Raw genomic sequence first — 22315 nt, 5'->3', positions numbered from 1 at the left:
ATTCCATCTTGCTGTGAAAATTAAAAATGCCCAATCAGCTCTGCACCTCAGCATGAATGTGTGTGTGCCCAATTATCTTTTGTTGTGGGGGGGGGGGGGGGGGAAGTCTTTTAACCAAGGAAGCACATTTCTATTCCCCCAAAAGTGTGTTTTGGGATAGATCTAATTAAAGTCTGTACATGCCTCTCTTTTTCTTTTCTCTCCCCCCCCCCCAATACTCTTGATTTATCTGGAGAGATTCTTATCAGCAAGTCTGTGAAAAGAACTGAAACTGTAGGAGAGCAGAGGAATTTCAAGCCTACGACAATGAAGGAAAAAATGCAACCCTCTACATAGATAAAGAGCTGCTTTATCAAGAAGCCCTTTGTGAGAAATGGATCAGATGAACATAACTCACTTTTCAATGGATGCAGTGAGTCTTTATCAACATCTGCCCCCTTTTAAATGCCACTAATGAAATATTCTGCTCAAGCAATCATTTCAACTGGCTCAAACTCACTAGTGTTTGGACAAGATTATAGCCATTTAAGTAGTTGCAGTGTCTCTTCCTAAACCAGGTCCTCTCAGTTAGTGCCGGGAGGGGCATTGTGAGAAGAGGAGAAAAAGAAGAATTTAGGAGCTTAAGAAGTGGGCTAAAACACATACCAGACTATAATGCATCATAAACACACTTTCTCTGACTAGACAGTGACAGATAATTTAAGTTCAAAACTAGTTAGGTCTAAATAATTTATTTGAGCCACAAGTTTCCAGATTTAAGTTTCTAGAATTTTTAACACATCTGTTATCTTTCACTTACTTTTACACAATTACCACTGACTACACTCTGTTTCATTCTGACCTCGGTCCTTTTCTCTCTGCCCCCTGCAACCATGTGTTTAGGATTGCACCTCATGCGTCATGAAGTGGACTCTGGCCTACAAAATCTGATGTCCTAAAAAAATCTGTTCGTGACTCTCTACTGTTTTTGCTGCAACAAATAATCATAGCTACCTTTCTGGAAACTATTCATACTTTCCATGTGAAACTATGATTAATTAAAGGCTTCCTAGCATGGCTGTTCTTGCTGAAAAGGAGGAGTGAAGGGGCTATGGGCATGGGCTAAAAGCTTGTTCACATTTTAGTTTAAGCCAAAATAGTGTTCAAACCAGGCCTACAAGGGGATTTGCCACATGTTTTTCAAGTCTTTCAGCCTTGTTATAAGAGGGAAACATGGTAAAGGGAGGGGAAGATATATCTGTGGTATCTCCACCTAAAAATTGCATTGTTAAAGTAATTCCAGGGTATGTGCTGATACTGGGTGTGAATTGTAGCTTCCTAAGGAAGCCACAGTTTTTTCTTTCACACATAGACAATCTGTTCCCCTCTCCCCATATACATGCATACAAAAGAATAAAACTACCAAAGTTTCAGACCTTTAATACAGTAATAAGCTTCTCAGCTGCAGGATGAAGGGTCAATGCCTGGGAAGTGGGGGATGGAATGAAATGGAAGTCAACTTCCATTGTTCTGGAGGGGGAACTTTAGTCACTGGCCAAACTCCTTCCCACTTTGCATAACAAAATTACACACATACACAAATATACACAGAGAGTAATAAAAATGTGTATGGATTTAAATAAGTCACAGAACAAAGCTTTGCCAAGTGGTCCAAATTTTGCGTAATTTTGCGTAAGTGCGAAATGTGTGTTTCTGTGTCCTTATTTAGCATAAGACAGAAAACATCACATGGATCAAAAGTCATATTGAATTAATTTGGTAGATACTTTCGCCAGATAACACAGTAATGAGGAAAAAAACTGAATGGCCAAGGCTTCCAACTGGAAAAAATCCCCCATAATTCTTGAGAGTTAAACTGATGATAATAATAATAATAATAATAATAATAATAATAATAATAATAATAATAGGATTTATTTATATGCCGTCCAATCACTGGAAATCCGGGAGGCTAAGAGAAAATAGTATCTGAGTCTTACTCCCAAAAGAGCACAGACAGGCAACCTAACCGCACATGGCCTCTCAGAACACTGGTGAGACCCACATGCTTTCCCACCACAATCCAGCTCAGCAGCCATCAGGTTAGCAGCAAAGAAAAGACTGCCATGTAGAGATATAAAGATTATGCAGAAGGAGACTAACAAGGAAGTGTTTTTTTGGGGGGGAGGGGGCAAAAAACAAGAACAAAGTTTTCACCAAAAAAAACCCCATTTTTTTAAAGAATCAAGAATTGTGAAAAACTTATATAATCTCCAAGTGAGGAGAAAACTTTTGCACTTTAAAAATGCTCATGTATGGGTGGGGATTCAAGTTATACATCTCTATCACTGTCCCATAACTGCTGGTAACAGTGTTATTAACAAATTTGATTGAGATTGCTGGGGCAGGGGCAGGGAGGCTAAAATCCTGATGTAAATGAGATCTGTTTTCCAGTAGGAAATAAGAAAAGGGGGTAAGGTCTGTATATCTCCACCCCCAGGATCCTACTCTCTGATCCCCATGAGAATTGCTCACTGCCTGTGTGCCAGATATGAATGGCTGGAGGAAGGGCACTACACATGCATGTGAGCATGTGCACATATTTAATACTCATACATATAGCCCCTACAACCCAACAGATGTAGCCCTTAGGGCTAAAAAGCTTATCCACTTCTGTGCTAGAACATGGAACCAATAGGTTGTTTCCAATGCTGTCTGTCCATCTTTCATCAGCCACAAAGCTGAAGGAGCCTCAGGAGCAGGTTTAAGGGATGCACAGAAGGGAAGGCCCACAGCAAAGGCAGAAGTCTGGGCACAGCGTTTGGGACAGAACCCATAACAAAAATAGTAATTTCATTTTAAACAGTATTCTGAGAAATGAAAATGCATTTCACTGTATTTCTGCAGTGACCATTATGACACACCTGTAAGATCACTAAAGTCCCCACATGGCAAGGGGAGGGAGGAGGAGGAAGTTGGTTCTCTAAAGCCATCAATTAAGTTCATGGCAAGAAGGGATTTTTGAACTGAGGACTTGTCAACACACACCCTCAGCTATAACTCCTGCATAATCCTATATATCTTGCAAGGTTAACCAAAATATTTTGCAAAGTACACTGAATTTTTCAGTTTGTGGCTCATCATCCAGTTAATGCCTTGCTCTCAAAGCTGATTAATTTTAACCTTTCAAAATGCTAACTGGATCTTTGGAACATTTCAGATTTCTGTATGCATGATTCAAAGCTTTGATTATAATCATTATTACCTGCTATTTGTACAGAGCCATCTTCACCCAGAAGAATATTACCAGCTTTTAAATCCCTATAAAATGAACACAAACGCATTTAATTCAAGTGGACAGAAGATACAATCAAACTCACTGCAAATTTTGTTGAGAAACACAAAAAAACACCCATAAATTAAAAACTACTCAAAATACTTGGATGATCTTATTAGTAAAGAAATCACCTTTTTAGATATAAAATTGTGAGAAAAATGAATACTATTTTGCTCAATGAACCTTGATATTTAGATCACTTATGGGGCTAAAATTCCTTTCAGAGCTATGGAGTATAGCACAGAGCTTCACTGAAAAACCCAATGTGCCCTTCTCACTTCTCTGGGGGTGGAAAAGGGATTTCCTTTGATTCAACAGTCTTGATGAAAGCAGCCTTTCTTGAACCCCCTAAGTTTACTCACATACCTCACTTCAAAAATTCAGTAATTTAGGGAATATTTAAGTGAAATAAGCCATGTACAAAACAATGTGCACAATTTAAAATGTGAATGGCTAAACATTCCTTTGTAGGTGTTGTTTTTGCTGTTGCTGTTATTGTTGTTGGATGCCCTGGCATTATTTCCAACTTATGGCAACCCTAAGGGGAATCTATATGGGGGCTTTCTTAGTAAAGTTTATCATTGCCTTCCTGAGGCTAAGAGAGACTGTGATTTGTCCAAGGTCATCCAGCAGATTTCCATAGCCAAGTGGGGAGTCAAACCCAGGTCTCTGATACTCTGATACTCAAATACTCAAACCACTACAGCATGCTGGCTCTCTAAAAATGTTTACATTTGAAAAAATATACAAAAACATGTTTTTGTCAGAGTAAACAAAATATTAGGTCAACTGCATAGGTAAATGGGCACATTGGGAAAAAGAAACTACATACACATTTTGATGGAGTGAAAAAAGGATCACACAAACCAATGTAAAACAGGTTAGAAAGAAAATGCAGGTGAGATTCAAAGAACCATAAAGACATCAAGACTGACAGATTTTCATATTCACACAACACTTCCAGACTGTTACAGTGCATCAAGAGCTATTGTGGACTTAGAATTTTTCCTTGTTTAGAGGGGAGGGTAGATAGAACTTGGAAAAAGTTAATTTTCTGGACTATAGTACCCAGAATTCTTTAGTAAACATGATCAGTAGCCAAAAGCATACTTTTCCAAAGGAAGGGAGGCAAAGCGAGCATCAGGATGTAGAGCAGCATCCTTGCTTCCTCTGACAATAGCCAGATCATCAAGTCCTGGGGACTGCAAAAGAAAAATTAGGCCATACTGACACATGAGATGCATGCTTGTACCTATGAATTTGCCCATTCCTGTGGAGATAATCTAGGCCTTCCAAAACTTCTTTAAGAATTGTTGCTATTATTGATTCTTCAAGAACACCACTCTTGTGCTCTCCTCTATTGACAACATACTTTATTATATCCAGCATTGACCCTAAAATGGAAGAAAAAAGAAAGAAAGAAGGAAGTTACAGATTAAAATGGAAGGTATATCTCTTTAACATTTATCTTGCAACACAAGTTCATTTTAAATTCTCAATCTTAACATAGGCACAGGGAGCGAGAAGTACCAGGGCTGTGGGGAAAATTCACCTAGTAATCTTTTTAGCATAGAAAATCTTTCAGGTGTCTTAAAACATTTCCAACATGCACACACATATGTATATAAACACACAGAGGGCAAGTCATATTTTTCTACCCTTTTAATAGCTGCTCCATTGATATATACCCTTCAAAACCAGGGCCATTTCTTTGTAATAAAGGATCACAATAAAACTGCACTGTCAGAAGGCCAGTATCACACAATATAAACTGATTCAGCTGTATCAAAAGATCACTAAGCAAGTTGACCAAAAGGATAGTGACAGTACCTTCACTCTGAAGTGGAAATTTCCGTTTAATTTTCTCAACAGTCTCCCCAGTTCTAACATCAGTAGAACATGGGCATTTTTAAGAAGTGACAAAAAAGGAGTCAACTTCCCCTTTTAAGCTGAGAAAGCCATATGGGCCAAATAATTTTATTTAGAAACTGACACAGGTTTACAAAAGATCCACTTACCAAAATGACAGTATTACTGGAGATATATTGACTAGTTGCTGTGCTACATTAAGTTAAAAGCAACCTTAGAGGGGAAAAACAATCCAACATTTTATTTAGGTACTTGAAGGTCATAGATTAATTAGGTAATAATAATAAAATGTTTATTTATAGCCCATCCCTCTGTCCGAGTCAACTGGAATACAACACAAATATAGTACTGCACAAGAGGGAGCAAGCTTGTTTTCTGCTGCTCCAGAGAACAGGACCCGGAACAATGGATGCAAGCTACAGGAAAAGAGATTCCACCTCAACATTAGGAGGAACTTCCTGACAGTAAGGGCTGTTCGACAGTGGAATGCACTCCCTCGGAGGGTGATAGAGTCTCCTTCCTTGGAGGTCTTTAAACAGAGGCTGGATGGCCATCTGTCGGGGATGCTTTGATTTGGATTTCCTGCATGGCAGGGGGTTGGACTGGATGGCCCTAGTGGTCTCTTCCAACTCTACAATTCTACAATTCTACGATTCTATGATTCTATGATCTTAGTTCCTGCACATGGACTTACCTCCGCTTAGCAGTTTCATAACCAACCAAAGTTCATCCTTAACCACAAAAGATGTATAATATGTAACTATGTTGGGATGGTTGCACTGACTCATGGCTTGAATTTCTTTCTATAAGTAATGCAAAATATGAATTAGTATCTTGCCAAGGAAAACTATTCAATAGAAGTTGTTCTAATGGGGAGGCGACATAGTTATAAACTTCAGTGTGTTCTAGAATGGACATCTCAAAAGAGGCAATTTGATAAAAACCTCAGGTTGAATACATTTTGGAACCTGAAGGAGAATTTTAAGAATATTTTTCTTAATGGAAAGAAAAGCTGGCAACTATTTTCATTATTCAATGTAAGTTCTTTAATGAACACTGAGTTTGAAATTTTTTGTTATACCAATATTGATCTGTGGCAAAATCCAAGATCATATAAGTGGATTTCAGTTTGTGTAAAAGGACTTTTCCTTTCCGTCTTTCCATGTGCATCTAACTTCCCCCCCTCCTCCAAAAAAGTGATAGCCAACTTTGTGGCTCATCGGGGCTGTAGAGAAAATCAGTCCGCACCGGCAGAAGGTGCCCCATTAGTAGGAATTCTCTATAACTCTATAATATCCCTTATGTTTTAGGAAGAATGCAGCTATTTCTCTCTCCAGGGAGAAGCAAAAGGTTCTAAAACATATTGAAAACTTTCACTTCTTAAATCTTTTCCTTTTTAACCAACTGGCATAAGAAAAATACTAATGTCCATGTTGTAATTTCAAAGTTATGCTTTGCTATACAATTTACATGTCTAATAGAGAATCACCAGCGTTGGCATGTTATCTAATTGGACCAGAATGAAATCCACAGTAAGTTTCTGTAACTTATCTTTCAATTACTTCAAATCACATACTTCAGACTTCTGTATGTTTTTTCCTCTAGAAAAATGATTTATGGATCACTTCTGACCAAATTTTATAATTAAACTTAGACTGGCTGATTTACTTACTTACCGTATATACTAGACTATAAGTCGAGAAATTTATTCCCCAAAATTGACACTAAAATCCTGGATCAATTTATATACAGGTCAGTATACTACTACTGCTTAGAAAGGTCCTGAAACAAGCACCACCATGATGCCCCACTCTTTCCCAGTCTTTGTACCTGCAGGCAGGTAGCTGTGTCTGTGTGAAAGAGGTTTCCTAATCCAATTTTAAAGCCTTCTCATCAAAGAAATACACCTTTTAACTCCACTTTCTTTCTCTCCAATTAGATTTTCAAACCTCTTCTCCAGCACCTGGGAAGGGGTGTCAAGTGGTAAGGAGAGGTCCAAAGGAGAAGGAAAAGGAGAAGGAGAAGGAGGGACAGAGATGGTGTTTCCCCCTTTCCATCCTTTGTAGCCCCCTTCATAGCATCTCACAGGTTTGGCTCACTTATAAGGCAATGCTGATATCTTTAAAAGGCCTTATGCCAACTTCCCTTCCTTGTATTAACCAGGGCAGCTGAAGTGCTATTGAATAACAGTACTTCAACATAGAGATCTTGCAGCTTCTATTTTCCTTCAGTGAGGGAAAGAGTGGTGGCATCAAACAACAAATTTCAAAATATTTTGTTCAAGTTGACACGCTGTATTCACCTGTTAAAGTATCTGACCAGAAACAGGTTGACAAAATTAATATACTCCAGAAACCTGCACAGTTTCATATACTAAGAGGATGTAAGCACATCTAAAACATGCACATAAGAGCATTAGGAAGAGGCCTGTGGATCAAACCCAATACTCACCTAATCTAACATACTTTTGCTCACAGTAGCTTCCCACCCAATGCCACTAGGAAGCTCCCAAGCAGAGTCTGAGTGTAATAGCTCCCTCCCATTTGTGCTTCCCAGCATATGGTTTTCATAGTCATACTACCTCCAGTACTGGAGGTTCTGTATAGCCAATATGTCCCGTAGACTTTCACAGCTCTATCAGGGACAGCGAAAGCACAGCCCATAACATAACTTCCAGTGCATCCTAAGTGACAGTGTAGACCACAGGAGTGCAGTGCAGACCACATACCCCTATTACAACACCTGTAGTAATCATAAAAAATAATAATAATGATGCATATCTAAGCAGAAGACACAAAAATATCAGGTTCAACTACTGAACTGTAGCTGCTGGAACTGGAACTCTCAGGTCTTATTAAAAACAAAGCCAGAGAGGAAATTTGTGTTAAGAATTAAGCATTTATGACAGCTGTTAGCAAACTCTGTGGCATTTTCCTGATTGAGGAAATCCTTTCCGTCTATGGTTTGGTTATAGTCCAATTTTTTTTTCAAGTGTAGACATGTCATGTCTATTTTCAAAATTGTAACCAGCTCCAGGTCCCTGTGATGAAACAGGAGAGAAAGTGAAGAGTTTTCCTCCGCACCAAAGCCAAGATGAAGCCAAGGTGTCCCTTTATAACCTCCTCTTTCTTTGCTCACTGAGCTAGCCAGTGCTTGCTGCTGTTATTTGTACATTTTAAAAATTATTTCTCAATGTTTTCCCCCAAACATTCCTCCTTCCCCATATAGGCAGTGAATGGAAAGGGGGGGGGGGAGATCCAGGAATCACTTCATCATTACTTTTCAGCAGGGGGAGAAAACGCATGGTGGTCACATGAATTATACTTCATTTTTTTTAAGTATATGCTTCCCCAATACTGATATTAAGCCATCGCAGGATGCAAGTTCTTGTAACACAAGCGTGACGACATCCCTCAGGAACAAAAAAGAGGAAATAAAAAGAAAAGAAGAAACTACATGGACATGATATAAGGAAGAGGAGTGAAAAAGAGCCCTGTTTATAATGTTTAAATGCCAGTCAGCAAAAGGATTTTTCACAGGTACTGGGGGCTTGGAGTCTTTCAACTGAACAAGAACCAACAAATGATGTGTGGGTGGGAAAGTCAATAGCTGAGAACATCTCTCAGTACACTATTCAGTTCTTGTGAATTGGACAGGTGTCGAACAGTACAGAATCTAGCATGCCTCTTGGTATTGACATATCGGTTGTTGTTTTTCTGCAATGTTTACTTACAAGCAATTCATCCATACTGGTCTGGCATTTTTCTAAGTTGATTCTTTTTATTGCTACACGTTCTTGTCTGGGTTTGCATAGTGCTGCTTGGACTACAGCAGTGGCACCACTACCTGGAAAAGACAAAAAAGGAAAGAAAAAGGTGTCAAAGTTGCCTATCAGCAGAAAATTTTTTGAACTTCTACAAGAATCTGACATTCTTCCAGTGGTGTCACTAAGGTTGGCATCATCCAGTGTAGGAACTCATGGTGTCACCCCCACAATGAACGCCTCCCAAACTACACTATACACAATCCTTAGTAATGTCGTTTTTGTACTATGGCTCCCATATGTCATTGAATGTAATGACAATAGTTGTGACATAAACTACTGGCAAAATTAAAATTATACTTTTAAATTACAATACCATATGCACAGCCCTAATATTTTTATGTGTAAATAGTTTCATGTGGATGAAGTGAAAAATTTGGTAAGATGTGACATTTTTTAAAATTTAATTTTATTTAGAATAGAGTATGACAAATAGAAAGAAATTGTAAGATGTGACATTTTTACAGAAAATTTTAAGAGTAAGAAAATAAGTAAAAAACCTTTCTCCACCCACTGAGCCTCACCCCACTCACACCATCTCTTCTGTTGAACTCCAGGGTTTTAAACGGATGTGGGTGAATACCACAGCCCATTTCTGCCAAAAGGCAGACATGTGGGGAGCAGTGGTGTCACTCCCCCCCCCTTAGGGTGTCACTTGGTGTGATGCCTCTGGGTCTTTCAGGAACTCGTCATGAGCTTCCTCAGTGTGGAGGTCAGTAATGATTATCAAGCTGCAAAACATCATGGCCCTCACTTCACACATTTCCTTGCAAAGTACAACCACAGGGGCCATTTATACATTATACATACTCTACAGCAGTGGGTCTCTGACTCTAGTCCTCCAGATGTTTAGACTCCAAATTCCAGAAGCCCCAGCTAGCATGGGCAATGGTCAGAGATTCTGGAAGTTGAAGTCCACATCTTTTGGAGAAGCAACAACTGAAAACCACTGCTGTAGAGCATAGATGTTTAGAAATGCTGGCAATCCACTGGTGGTCCAATTTCTGGTGGCCCACCTCAGTTCTCGCTATCTTATAGAAATCTTATTTCCTAAAAATTTAACACACTTGTCTAACCTGCACTCTACATCAACTGCCTACATGTCTCAGAATAGAGCTTTGAAAGTTTGTTGTTGTTGTTGTTATGAATTCCAGAATCATCCATCCAGCATGTAACATTCCCAGACTCTACCTCTGCCCCTCATGGAATCCTGGGCAATACTTTCCTTAAAGCCAGAAACTTGAAAATCCATTGTAATCATGGGTTAATATACAGTGTCATGCAGGGAGTCTGGTTATCAGACTGTTCTAAACCATTTTATCACAATATTCACTTCACCATACATTTGGATATTTAAAAAGCAGGCACTTGAACAGCAAACTCAGAGATGCACTGAATTTCTAGAGTAAAACACTAACAACACACTCATTCCCCCCTCTCTTACTAGTAAAGTTTGATCTCATTATTCTTCCCACACACCTTTAAAAGAACTATATTTATAATAAAACAGCAGCTAAAACAGTATGATAAAACAGTTGAGTGAAAACATTCACACTGAACAAGCTTATTTTGGTAAGCTTTAATCTATTTAGTAGTTTTCCATACTCTCAGTGGAGAGAATGAGGTTAACCCAAACAAGAAGGCTCCTTTTCAAGTTACACAACTTCTGTTTCTTTGACCGCACATCCTAGATGCCCTTGTCAGTAGTTTTTGCAAATTTGCTTGCCTGCCTACCTGACTGGTTGAAGACAAAAGGTGAATGAATAGGAGCAGGCCTTGAAGGAAAAGCATTTTAGATTTATATCCATCTGAGGTGATTAAAATGATTAGCGTAGAGTTATTTTGTTTAATAAATGCTAAATTGCTGGTGTGAACATTACTTTATTGAAACCCAAAGCACAGCATATGAAGAACATATAAGATGTGCTGTAATAAAGTTACCAAAATATTTTCTGACTAGAGATAAAATATCCAGCACCCAAGGCCAGCTGAACACTATTCTTTGGTTAAATCTGCCCTACAAGGAGACATTTCTCAAGCAATGTCCAAAGAAGTAGATCCCTTTGAGGTGAGCTATTCCTGTCTGTTTCTAATTTTGTAGAAGCAGATGGAAAAACTTTGCAAGCATGTTACCATTTTCAGCATCATATACAGATCAACTAAGTTTTAAAAACAACACACAGCCTTCAGTACCTCTTTACATAGATCCAGCAAAGAGACACTGGACAGCCAATGCAATATCATGGTCAGACTATTGGACTGCAACTTGGGAATCATAGACTTTAGAGTTGGAAGGGAGCATAAGGGCTATGGGGTTCAACTCCTGCCATGCAGAAATACAATGCTAAAGCACTCTTGAAAGATATTCATCCAATCTCTGTTAAAATACTTCCCAAGAGGAAGAGTTCACTACCCTTCAAGGCAATCTATTCCCCTGTTGAACAGCTCTTACTGTTAAAAAGTTCTCCCTCAAGTTTCTTGCAATTTGAATCCACTGGCTTGTATTGCTGTCTTTGGAGCAGTAGAAAAAAGCTCATGCCGTCTCCTACATGATATCCCTTCAGATATTTACAGATTGCTGTCATGTCACCTCTTAGTCTTCTCTTATTCTGGCTAAACATACCCAGCTCCCTCAGATGTTCCTTACGAGGTTTGCCCTTCTCTGGACACATTCCAGTCTGTCAATATCCTTACTGAACTATGGCACCCAGAAGTGGACACAATATTCCATGTGAAGTCTGATCAAAGTGGAATAGATGGCATTACAACTTCCCTCAATCTGGACACTATCCTTCTCGCCTGTTGATGCAGCACAGAACTGCATTGGCTATTTTGGCTGCTGCATCATACCATTGACTCATGTCTGTCATCTATTCTTGTTTACGGTTGTTGCAGGGCCACAGGGCACACCCCCAACTCCAGGCTTCTTACCAGGGTCCATGACGGACAATAACTCCAAACAACTTAAAGATAATACTGAGTACCTTTAACAGAACTAATAACACCAGCTGAGGCACTGTTACTTCACAGAGTTCCAGACTTGGGTTACTTCACCCAAATCCTTAGTGGCAGTAAGATGTTACAGGTCTTCTTTGGGGTCTAGGCCCTCCTCCTGGGCAAGCCAGTAACATCCCTGAAGGTCCCAACAGGATGCTTCCCTTGAGCAATAACCCAACCTCAAACCTCTCTCAGAGGAGCTTGGGGTTGGAGAGTGGGGCTGGGCAAACTCCACCAGGAAACCCTCCTCTCCCAAGTGTCTCTGAATCTTCCCTCTCTAGCCAGCAAGGTCCTTCCCTCTTGGCTAAGCCCCTGGCTCACCAGAATGCTGACCTTTTTCCCTACACACAACCGCCTCACCACCTTCTCTTCTGCTCATGCCCTCCTCCTCGAGCGCTTCTCCCTTTTCCCTTTTATCTGTCTTCCCCTCCCTTGTAGGGCCTGCCTCCTGGGGTCTTCCCTTCTCTCCTTTCATCCCAGGGATTGCTGGGCCTTGTAGTTTCCAGTCAGAGTTCTCTCTTTGCAGCGCTGCCGCCTCTCCCTTTCCGGGACAACCCTCTTCTGTCTCTCTCACGTCCTTCTCCTTGTTACAACGGTCTACTGTGTTCATTTTTGCAGGTACTACTTTCAAGCCACCCTATATTTCTGTATTTCATTTTACCTGCCTAGATGTGGTATTTTACATTTATCCCTGTTAAAAGTTGTTAGTTTTCGCCTAAACCTATCAAGGTAAATTTGAATCCTGTTCCTGTCCTCTAGGATATTAGGTAATGCCCCTGCATACTTTATAGGTATTCCTTTTATTCCATCATATATGTATTTTATAAAGAAATTCCCATGCACCATTAACCCTTTGAGCATTTCACACCATGGGATTTCACCCAGTATTTCCCTAATCTTACTAAAATCAGCTTTCTTGGAGTCAAGGGTGTGTGTCAGACTACATTGGGCTTTTCCATGCCTCTGTATAACAAATCCCAAGAGGAAATTGTTACTCCAACCCAAGGACCCCACTATTTCCACCCAACTGACCAATTTAATCACTGTTGGTTAGGACCAAACCCAAAATAGCTGATCCCCTTGTTGCTTCCTCTGTCTATTATACAACATAATTGTCTGAAAGGCTAAGGAAGCATTTGGTGGACCTTACAATCTTGGCAGGGTGTAACTTTCAATAAATACCAGGTAGTTCAAGTCTCCAGTTGCTACTACCTCTCTCCTTCTTGAAATCCAGGTTCTAGTCCTTAGTGAGACATGACACTCATTAGATCTCTCTGAGGCTAACATACTTTGTAGCTGTTGTTGTGAGGAGGAAGTGAGAGGAAGATAGCCATGTATGACACCTGTAGTTCCTTGGAGAAAAGATGCTACTAATGTTACTAATAAACCAACACTGCTTATTGCATAAATCAAAAAAGACCATTTCCTTTAAGCCACTCTGTTTAAAAAGTTCTACCAAATCAGTGAACAGACACACTTTTGAGATATCCCAGCAGCCTGTCTGAAGCACCAGGTTCCACTTTGCTTGTGAAATTGTCATGTCCCAGATGAATACAACACACACACATAGACAAAGCTTTTGTGACAAAGCTTTACAATGGGAACTGAGTTACATGCCTAATCCAGAACAATAGGGCTCTCTTCCCTCCCATCCAACAACAGAACTGACACAATACCTCATGACTGGAAGTTATTGTCTCTGTTTTAATTGATGTTTGCTTACTTATTTAGAAGTAGGATGTTTTGTATGCAATTTTCGCCCTGCCATGCTTTGAAGACAAAGCTTTTAGCTCAGCATATCCACTGAATTATATTACCAAGATACACAGACAAAACTAACACCACAACATAGCAAACTGCATTTTAATACACTCCAATTAATTGCACTATATTTCTCCCATATATATATATATATATATATATATCCACCAAAGGCCCAGTTTGTTGAGAAACTGCTGCACACACAGCACTCAAGCACAAGTACTCTAGATCACTGATTCCCAACATTTACCTTCCAAGATGTTATTAAGGCTGTAACTCTCAAATCCCTCACCAGTGATCTTTCTGGCTGGGGCGTCTGTGATTTAAAGTCCAACAATATCTCCAACAATATTAGAGCCAGTGTGGTGTAGCGGTTTGAATGTTGGACTAGGACTTTGGGAGATCAGGGTTTACATCCCAACTTGGCCATGGAAACCCACTGGATTACCTTAGGCAGAGCACACTGTGTCTCACAGAAAGGAAATGGTAAACCCTTTTGGAACAAATTTTGCAAAGAAAATTTTGTGATAGGTTCACCTCATTCTGCATCCAAACTGCAGAAATAACCCAGTTTGACATCACTTTAACTGCAATGGAATTCTGGTAGTTTTGAGAGACATTTAGCCTTCTCTATCCAAGAGGTCTGCTGCCACAACAGACTACAATTCCCAGAATTCCACAGCACTTAACCATGGCAGTTAAAGTGGTACCAAACTGAATTATTTCTGCAATGCGGATGCAGCCTAAGAGTCAGCATAAATTGGAAATGACTGAAAGGCACACAGCACAAAGTATTTGGGGACACACATGTTGGGGAACACAACCTTAGATTACAATCCTACACCTAGGAGGTCATTAGTCCTCCTAACATTTACACAACAGCTCACCATAAATGTTTAAGATGACAAGCCTCAATAGTTCAAGCTATTACAGAAAGATTCTGGAGTAAATATTTCCTGTTGCAACACATGCACACAGCCCCACATTTAGACAGCCGGCTCATTCTCCTGAAAACTCTTCATTTGGGACAATGTATCAATGGGGTTCAGAATGGAGAATCAACACAAAATGAGCTCAAACCAAATCAATACCATCAAGGATAGAAGACACAGCTATTGTAGGAGCTACTCAGTAAATATAGATGAAGCGGGATCATGTGGTAGTTACAGTTTTATGAACAAACTCCACACAAACTTTAAATCTAATTGAGTTTATCCAATTTGGGCCATATATGACAGAGTTTCTGTAATCCAAGTTTATTATTTAAGATCTTAGCTTTCCTGGTTTTTCATCAGCATACCTATAGCTAGGGATTACAGCTCTATATATCTGACTAAGGTCGGCTGGGCTGCTGCCACACTGCAGAATTAATGCAGTTTTACACTACTTTAACTGTCATGGTTACATCCTATGGATTCCTGGGATCTGTAGTTTGTTGTGGCACCAGAGCTCTCTGACAGAGAAGGCTAGCATTCCATAACATTGAGCCACAGGAGTTGAAACAGTGCCAAACTGCATTAATTAAGCAGTGCAGATGCAGTCCTGGAGACGCTTCTCCAGCATCACAGAACTGAACTGCAGCCAATTCAAGAAGATGTGAAATAGGCCCTTTTCTTCTGTGGCACCTTGGCTGTGGAATACCCTCCCATTAGAGACCTAACTGACACAAAAGCTGATGTTTTTCCAGTGCCAAGTAAAAAAGTGACATTTATTAAAACCTCTGAGGATTTTAACCAAACAGATTTTATCAAAACACACACATGCATCATTACACTTTTAAATTGTTTTAAACTATTTAAAATGTTTTAAACACTTTTAACTTTTCAAATTGGTCCCTTCATTCTATTTTATACTGTTTAAATTTTATACTGTTAAAATTACACTGATTTTTATTGTACACTACTCTGAGATGCCAATATATTGGGTGGGGCAGGCCAAGCAAGAAAAGCATTCCCAACTACTGTACATATGTGGGCATTTCCTCCCTCCACTTCCCTCCTTCCTTTTTCTAAGCAGAGGATTATAAGATCCACATTAATCCCCCAAAGGGTCCAGGCTGCTGTAAGAGAGAGAATGAAGTTCTAACTGAAGTGAAGCAGAGTAATTGCTGTTAATATAATTCAAAGGCTTAGCTACCATGGTGGGATTTAGGCAGCAGTGACCTATCTCAAACATCCGTGTCCCCAAATGGCATGAAGGAATGTTGATTTGACCCAATCTCTGAACATTCTTGGGTACAGAAAGCCAATCTCAGATGAGCTATTTCATCATTTTCTTCTCCTCTTTATCTATACAATATTCTGAATAGTATAGAAAATCACTGCTTGACAACTGAGCATTGTACAGAGCCATATTATTCAACACAAGAATCCCATCAATTGCAGCTTCTATCTAAAGGTAGCAGCTGTATTGGGAGCTGGCTGCAATATTGCCACTAATGATTAAGCAGCTAACGGCAAAGTGCCAACACAAGGCAAAATTTCCTACCATGCAGATACTATTAATATTTTTTAAAAATCACACACAAACACAATTTTATTAGTGTACTAAATACTTCAAAGCCAAGCACTTGTGTTTTACAAACTTAAGTTTCAATGCAAGTTGCCAGGCAGTTAGAACTCAACACTAAACAATTTCTTTCTATAAACAAAGGACCAAACAATGGAATTAATGTAAGGGAGAATAAGCAGAATTAATATTTTCACTAATAGTATAGAATCATAAAGTTGGAAGAGACCACAAGGGCCATCCAGTCCAACCCCCTGCCATGCAGGAAATCACAATCAAAGCATCTCTGACAGATGGCCAGCCTCTGTTTAAAGACTTCCAAGGAGGGAGACTCCACCACACTCTGAGATAGTGTATTCCACTGTTGAACAACCCTTACTGCCACAAAGTTACTCCTGATGTTGAGGTGGGATCTCTTTTCCTGCGGCTTGCATCCATTGTTCCGGGTCCTGTATTCTGGAGCAGCAGAAAACAAGCTTGCTCCCTCCTCAATATGGCATCCCTTCAAATATTTAAACAGGGCTATCATATCACTTAAAATGTGGGCTAGACAAAGTAACTGCTACATGGATTTATAATTGTAGTAACTGCTACATGGATTTATAATTGGTTGACTGCTCTAAGACCCCAATATATTGGGTGGGACTGGGTGCTCAACAATGGCTCCTTTTCATCCTGGAGATAAGTTACTAGCAGGGTCCCACAGGACAGGGTTCGGTCCTGGGTCCAGTGCTATTCAACATCTTTATCAACAATCTGGATGACAGAATTGGGGGCACACTTATCAAATTTGAAGATGACACCAAATTAGGAGGAGTAGCTAATACCCCAGAGAACAGGATCAAAATTCAAAATGACCTGAATAGACTATCTGAGCCCTGTGTGTCTCTCTGTATTGGTCTCACATATGTGGAATTCCTTGACCAAACAATAAGGTCATGGTTCAGTTTGTGTTCAGCTGCAAACTATTTGATTTGGTTGTTACTGAATTTATGTTTTCTGTTCTTAATTTTTGGTGATACTCTTAGTCTAGCCATTGTGTTGACATGATGGATTGCTGTTAATTTGTGTCTGTGTTAATATATTGAAAGCTATTTGGAGCAACTCCTTTTCAATAGGAAGAATACATGCATACACACACACATATACTATAAATACACAAAACAGATAAAGAAACAAATGCACATGGATGGAAGCAGAATAAACACCAACCATGGCTCTTTGTATCAGAGTACAGCATCTATGAAATGCCAAATGGGTGATGTTTTGTCAGTATGACCTCTGTTCCACCACAGTCCTGATCCTTTCTTAAGACCACTGTTATTTATTGTTTCATTTCTTTTCCCACAAAAAGCTCAAAAAAGAATGGGAAAATCTTAAGGAGAGAAATTATGTAAACACTGAATATATTAATAATTAAGGGCTGAATCCACCTGCTAGTCCCAAAGTTATACTATTTGGTCAGGATTTATACATTCAGCAGTACATTTCAGTATTGCCTTACCATTCAGCAATACATTTCAGTAGGTTGTTTCTAGTTGAAAGTAGAATAACAAATAATAATAATAATAATAAATATTTATTTATATCCCACCTCTTCCGCTTTGAGAATGAAGCTAGAGGTGGGAATCATGTGGCCTTTCAGATGTTGTTCCATTACAACTCCCAACATTCCTTGCCGATGGTTAGGAGTGCTGAAAACTGCAGTCCAGAAAAACATCCAAAGATCTGCATAATCCTCACCCCTGATTTAGGCCTGAAATTGTTTTATGTTACATATTTATTTGAATTCTGAATAGCTAATCATGTGAGATGAAAAGGCAGGTTACCTACAGTATGAGGCCTAAAACAAACACTTACCAATAGAAACTGATCCATTAAGTCAAGTGGGGCAACCTACCTGTTCCAAAAATCTCAGGCTACCCCAACCAAAACACTCCTACTTGCCTGCTTTAATTATAACTAGTCCATGAAGTGACACTGGCTCTTAACTTCTATTGTAGTCAGTCTCCTGGTGTTGACTTTTCAGAAGTCAGTAGACATATCCCTACTTTGAGTTCCTACAAAGACACATATAAACACAGATATTCCTCTCTAAAGGTATAGGATTATCTATACTGACATGAGCACACTGTACATACCTAGTAAATTTGTACATGTTTTTAAAAAACTTAGCAAATACAGGGGCATTTTGTTTCTTCAATGTGCTAAGTGGCAGAATTTAGTGCGTGTATGTGTGTGTATCTTCATAATCCATAAATTTCACAAGATTTTTAGACAAAGAATATTGAATACAGCCAACATCATCTGACATTCCTTGATGGTCCATCATCTAAGCAGTAACCAGCCCTGACTCTGCTTTGTTTCCAAGAGCAGATGGGATCTGGTTCCTTCAAGGTATTTAGGCCCTTACTGTTTATAAGTAGTGCTCTAATGCAAATTAACTATTCTAGCAGTAGTTTAATTTCTAGAAAAAGAGATGTCCAGCCCTCAAGGTAAGATTAGAATATAAACAGAAAATTGGATCTAATTGGTTTAGCCTAGAGAGGTGACAGGCTGAGTCGACCCTGGTGCCCTGCAGGATCGAACTTTCAACCTCGTGGCTGTAAATGCCACAGTACCGGCACTTAACCACTGCGCCACTAGGGCTTCATAAGACTCCAGCTCTGTAACTGTGCAGTGCGAAGAGGTACCTGATGTTTATTGTTGGTGTTGTTGTGTGCCTTGAAATTGTTTCTGACTGACAGAGATCCTAAGGTGAATCTATCATGGGGTTTTCTTGGCAAGATTTGTTCAGAGGAGGTTTGCCATTGCCTTCTCCTGAGACTGAGAGAGTGTGATTTGCCCAAGGTCAGCCAGTGGGTTCCATGACTGAGGTGGAAATTGAACCCTGGTCTCCTGAATCATAGTTCAACACTCAAACCACTGGACTGTAAGTCCCGATCTGCCTTGTCACACACTACCTGAAGTAGCAGTCCGAAAACATCTGGAAGACCACAGCTATAGGGTTATGACTGGAGAAAAGAGTCATTTGCAAATACAGATCAAGTATCCCTTATCTGGAAATCCGAAATCCAAAATACTCCAAAATCCAAAATTGTCTACATAGACAGTGACACCTTTGCCTTATTATTATTATTATTATTATTATTATTATTATTATTATATTTTATTTGTATCCCACCTCTCCCTGTATTGGATTGAGGCAAGTAACAACATCCAAGAGAACAATAAAAGTCAAACATAAATAACAATAAATAAAAGCATAATAAGACATATCACATCCTAATTCCCCTATTAGGGGATGGTTCAGTATACACAAACTTTCTTTTATGCACAAAATAATTTTAAAATGTTGTTTATAAAACTACCTTCATAAGGTATAAGATAAATAAATGAATTTCAGGTTTAGACTTGGGTCACATCTCCAAGATATCACTATGCATTTGCAAATATTTCAAAATCCAAAAGAACCCCAAATCCAAAACACTTCTTGTCACAAGCATTTCAGATACGGGAGACTCAACCTGTATGAGCCAAGAAAAGAAAAATTTGAAAGAAAAGAAGGCATCAGTAGAGCCTAAGAGGTTGAAGAAGAAGCAGGGACAACATCTCTGAATGCAGAAGCTGAGAAGTTCTGGCAGACTTCAGTAGTTGTTCTGCAACAAAGCTTCAGGCAAAATTGGCAGCTGAAGACAGCTGGTCTCAGGAAGCTGTCAGTCCACAGTGCAAGATAACAGAGAGACTTTAATATTCCTTGTTTATCAGTAAGTTTCTGACCACAAATTAGACTTCAAGTTTAGCCTCCTGAGATACTTTATGAGACTTGGCAATTAGTTTTAATTAGAGAAGTGAATTCATTTGAAGGAACAGTTGCTTCCTTAAAGTAACAGCAACATTTAAAAAAGAAACAAAGCATGATTTTACTAGCCTCCCCACTAAAAAAATAAATAAATATTTTGTAGTGTAGATAGGCATTAGGTCAAAAAATTATTGCACACGAAGTCCCCTAAACCTAGTTCCATTTGCCATCAAGACAACAATTTGTTAAGTCAGATGTAGAATGCTGGTACTAGATGGATTGATAAACTTGCCTAAGAAATACCATGTTCTAAACTACAGCCCAGTGCACTATAGCCCAGCGCTTCTTATGCTACTGGATATGGGGACTGGCATTTTCTTCCCGATGTGCCAGCGCCCAGCACCATATTAGTCCTCACTGGCTGCAACTATTACTTTCTTTCCTGGCAGCTCTCCAGGGACCAACAGGAGATGTCTTATGGACCAGCATCAGCCCACAGATCACTGCTTTGAGTAGGACTGTAACAGCCTAAAATGGGAGGGAACAGGGAACCAATCCTGCAGAGACTTAACTGCCATATTCTATACCTTACTGGGTACAAAAAGAATGCCCTGGCACAGTAACAGAAAGAGCAAGTCATGAGACCATTATATAAAACAACAGACCACAATGAGTTATTGTTCACAGAGCCTCATAAGCTTCTGTCAAGAAGGCTCACTCAACAAGGAAACTTCTAGAGGAGAATGTTCCCACCAAGCATTCAATTTAATGCGACAGGACCATATTTGCCTTAAGGCTTTCTGTACATTTCAAAAACAAGGGAACAACAAAGATTTTACCACTGATTCCTGCTGTGCTAAAAGTCTTCCATACTTTGGGGTGGGAGAAGGTTGCTGATGATCAAATCAACTCAAGGTGGGAGAATTCACCAGGGAACTTAGTAGACCCTACAAATGACCAATGGGAGCACAACGTTAAAAAGGGTGGCCTTCATTGAATTTAGTTCTGAATATCTGTACTCCATCTAATGAAAGTGTAGATGGATAAATCTATTTATTCAAATATAGCATAAAGGTGGATTTATCTTGATAAATGTAATGTTGTTTAAATATATACATTTAAACCTCATTCTACTAGAAATGATATTTTAGTAGCCCAATCAAACAATCAATCATTTATTATGGTCATAGACCAGCACAAATACCCCAGTCCTTTTTTATTGCAAAATTCACACAGAAATAGACTTAAAAGCTAGATAGTTTACTATACTGTATCATCACCTTAAGAATCTTAAACCATGTCCCCAAGTCTCAGCTATGTGCAGTGAGAGAAGCATGGGATGAAAAATCCTATAAAAGTCAAAGCACAGAAGTCCCTTGGCATCACTGAGCTAAAGATGTACACTTGTCAACTGCTCTTTCTGGGGGTTTATCATGGACACTATGAAGCCCTGAAGGAACTGTAGCATCCAGCCTCAGGGAGGTCCGACCTCGGAGCAACAATGAGTCTGAAGACATTTTCTGCACCCACAAACTATTTAAGATTCAACAGTATGCAAACAAGAGGAATATATAAAGATAAGCTGACTGCTTTTCAGGACATATGTACTATGTTTTCTTATTAAATATCTCTGAACAAGCCAGGGATGAATGTAAGCACTAATGAACAGCTGGTTGAATTGAGAGTTAAATGCCCATTTCAGCAGCAAATACCACGTATATCAGGAAAAAATGTCCTTAAAAATCTAATATTGTTGCATTGTCTGAATGCCATATCTTCTGAAGGGAGACAATTACCCAGAGAGGCAGGCTGGCACACCAGGGGAAGCCCAGCTTAATTACAGGGTGGTGACAGAGCTATTTCAACCATCTTTCTGCATTGGATAACAGGTGGTGGATAACATGTGGCAGGAGTCATTTTGACTCAAAGTCTGCTAATCGGGGACCTAATTCAACAGTATAATGGCAGGGTTACGGTTTATTCAACAGAGTAAGCCATAACCCTGCCCTTACATCTGCAGTTGGGCAACTGGTAAGAAAAAAAACAACAGACAGTGCATGTGTGGGAAACCTGCCTGCCATTGTGGTGGACCACCATTGGTTGTGTGTAGAGTGGCCAGAACAAAGAATGACGATTCCATTGGGGAACATTTCACTCAGCAGGGATTATTTTGTTATCGAGGTAAAGACATCTCCCACAGAATACCTTCAAATGAATCAAAACAGCTGTTTTCCTTGAG

General features: G+C 39.4%; 1 protein-coding gene across 1 annotated transcript in view; it reads right to left on the bottom strand.

Moving 5' to 3' along the window:
• Positions 1-22315, bottom strand: part of STK39 (serine/threonine kinase 39) — a 167603-nt gene that overhangs the window by 91725 nt on the left and 53563 nt on the right. The window contains exons 2-5 of the mRNA XM_042458437.1: positions 8919-9031; positions 5880-5988; positions 4569-4710; positions 3245-3300 (exon numbers count right to left, since the gene is read on the bottom strand). Of these exons, the coding sequence (XP_042314371.1) occupies positions 3245-3300; positions 4569-4710; positions 5880-5988; positions 8919-9031 (420 nt within the window). The remainder of the gene's footprint in view (positions 1-3244; positions 3301-4568; positions 4711-5879; positions 5989-8918; positions 9032-22315) is intronic.

Source organism: Sceloporus undulatus, chromosome 1 (genome assembly GCF_019175285.1).
Source record: "Sceloporus undulatus isolate JIND9_A2432 ecotype Alabama chromosome 1, SceUnd_v1.1, whole genome shotgun sequence".
In the NCBI taxonomy this organism is placed as follows: domain Eukaryota; kingdom Metazoa; phylum Chordata; class Lepidosauria; order Squamata; family Phrynosomatidae; genus Sceloporus; species Sceloporus undulatus.
Note: the sequence above shows the minus strand (reverse complement) of the source record. Positions and strands in the feature narration are given on the sequence as shown.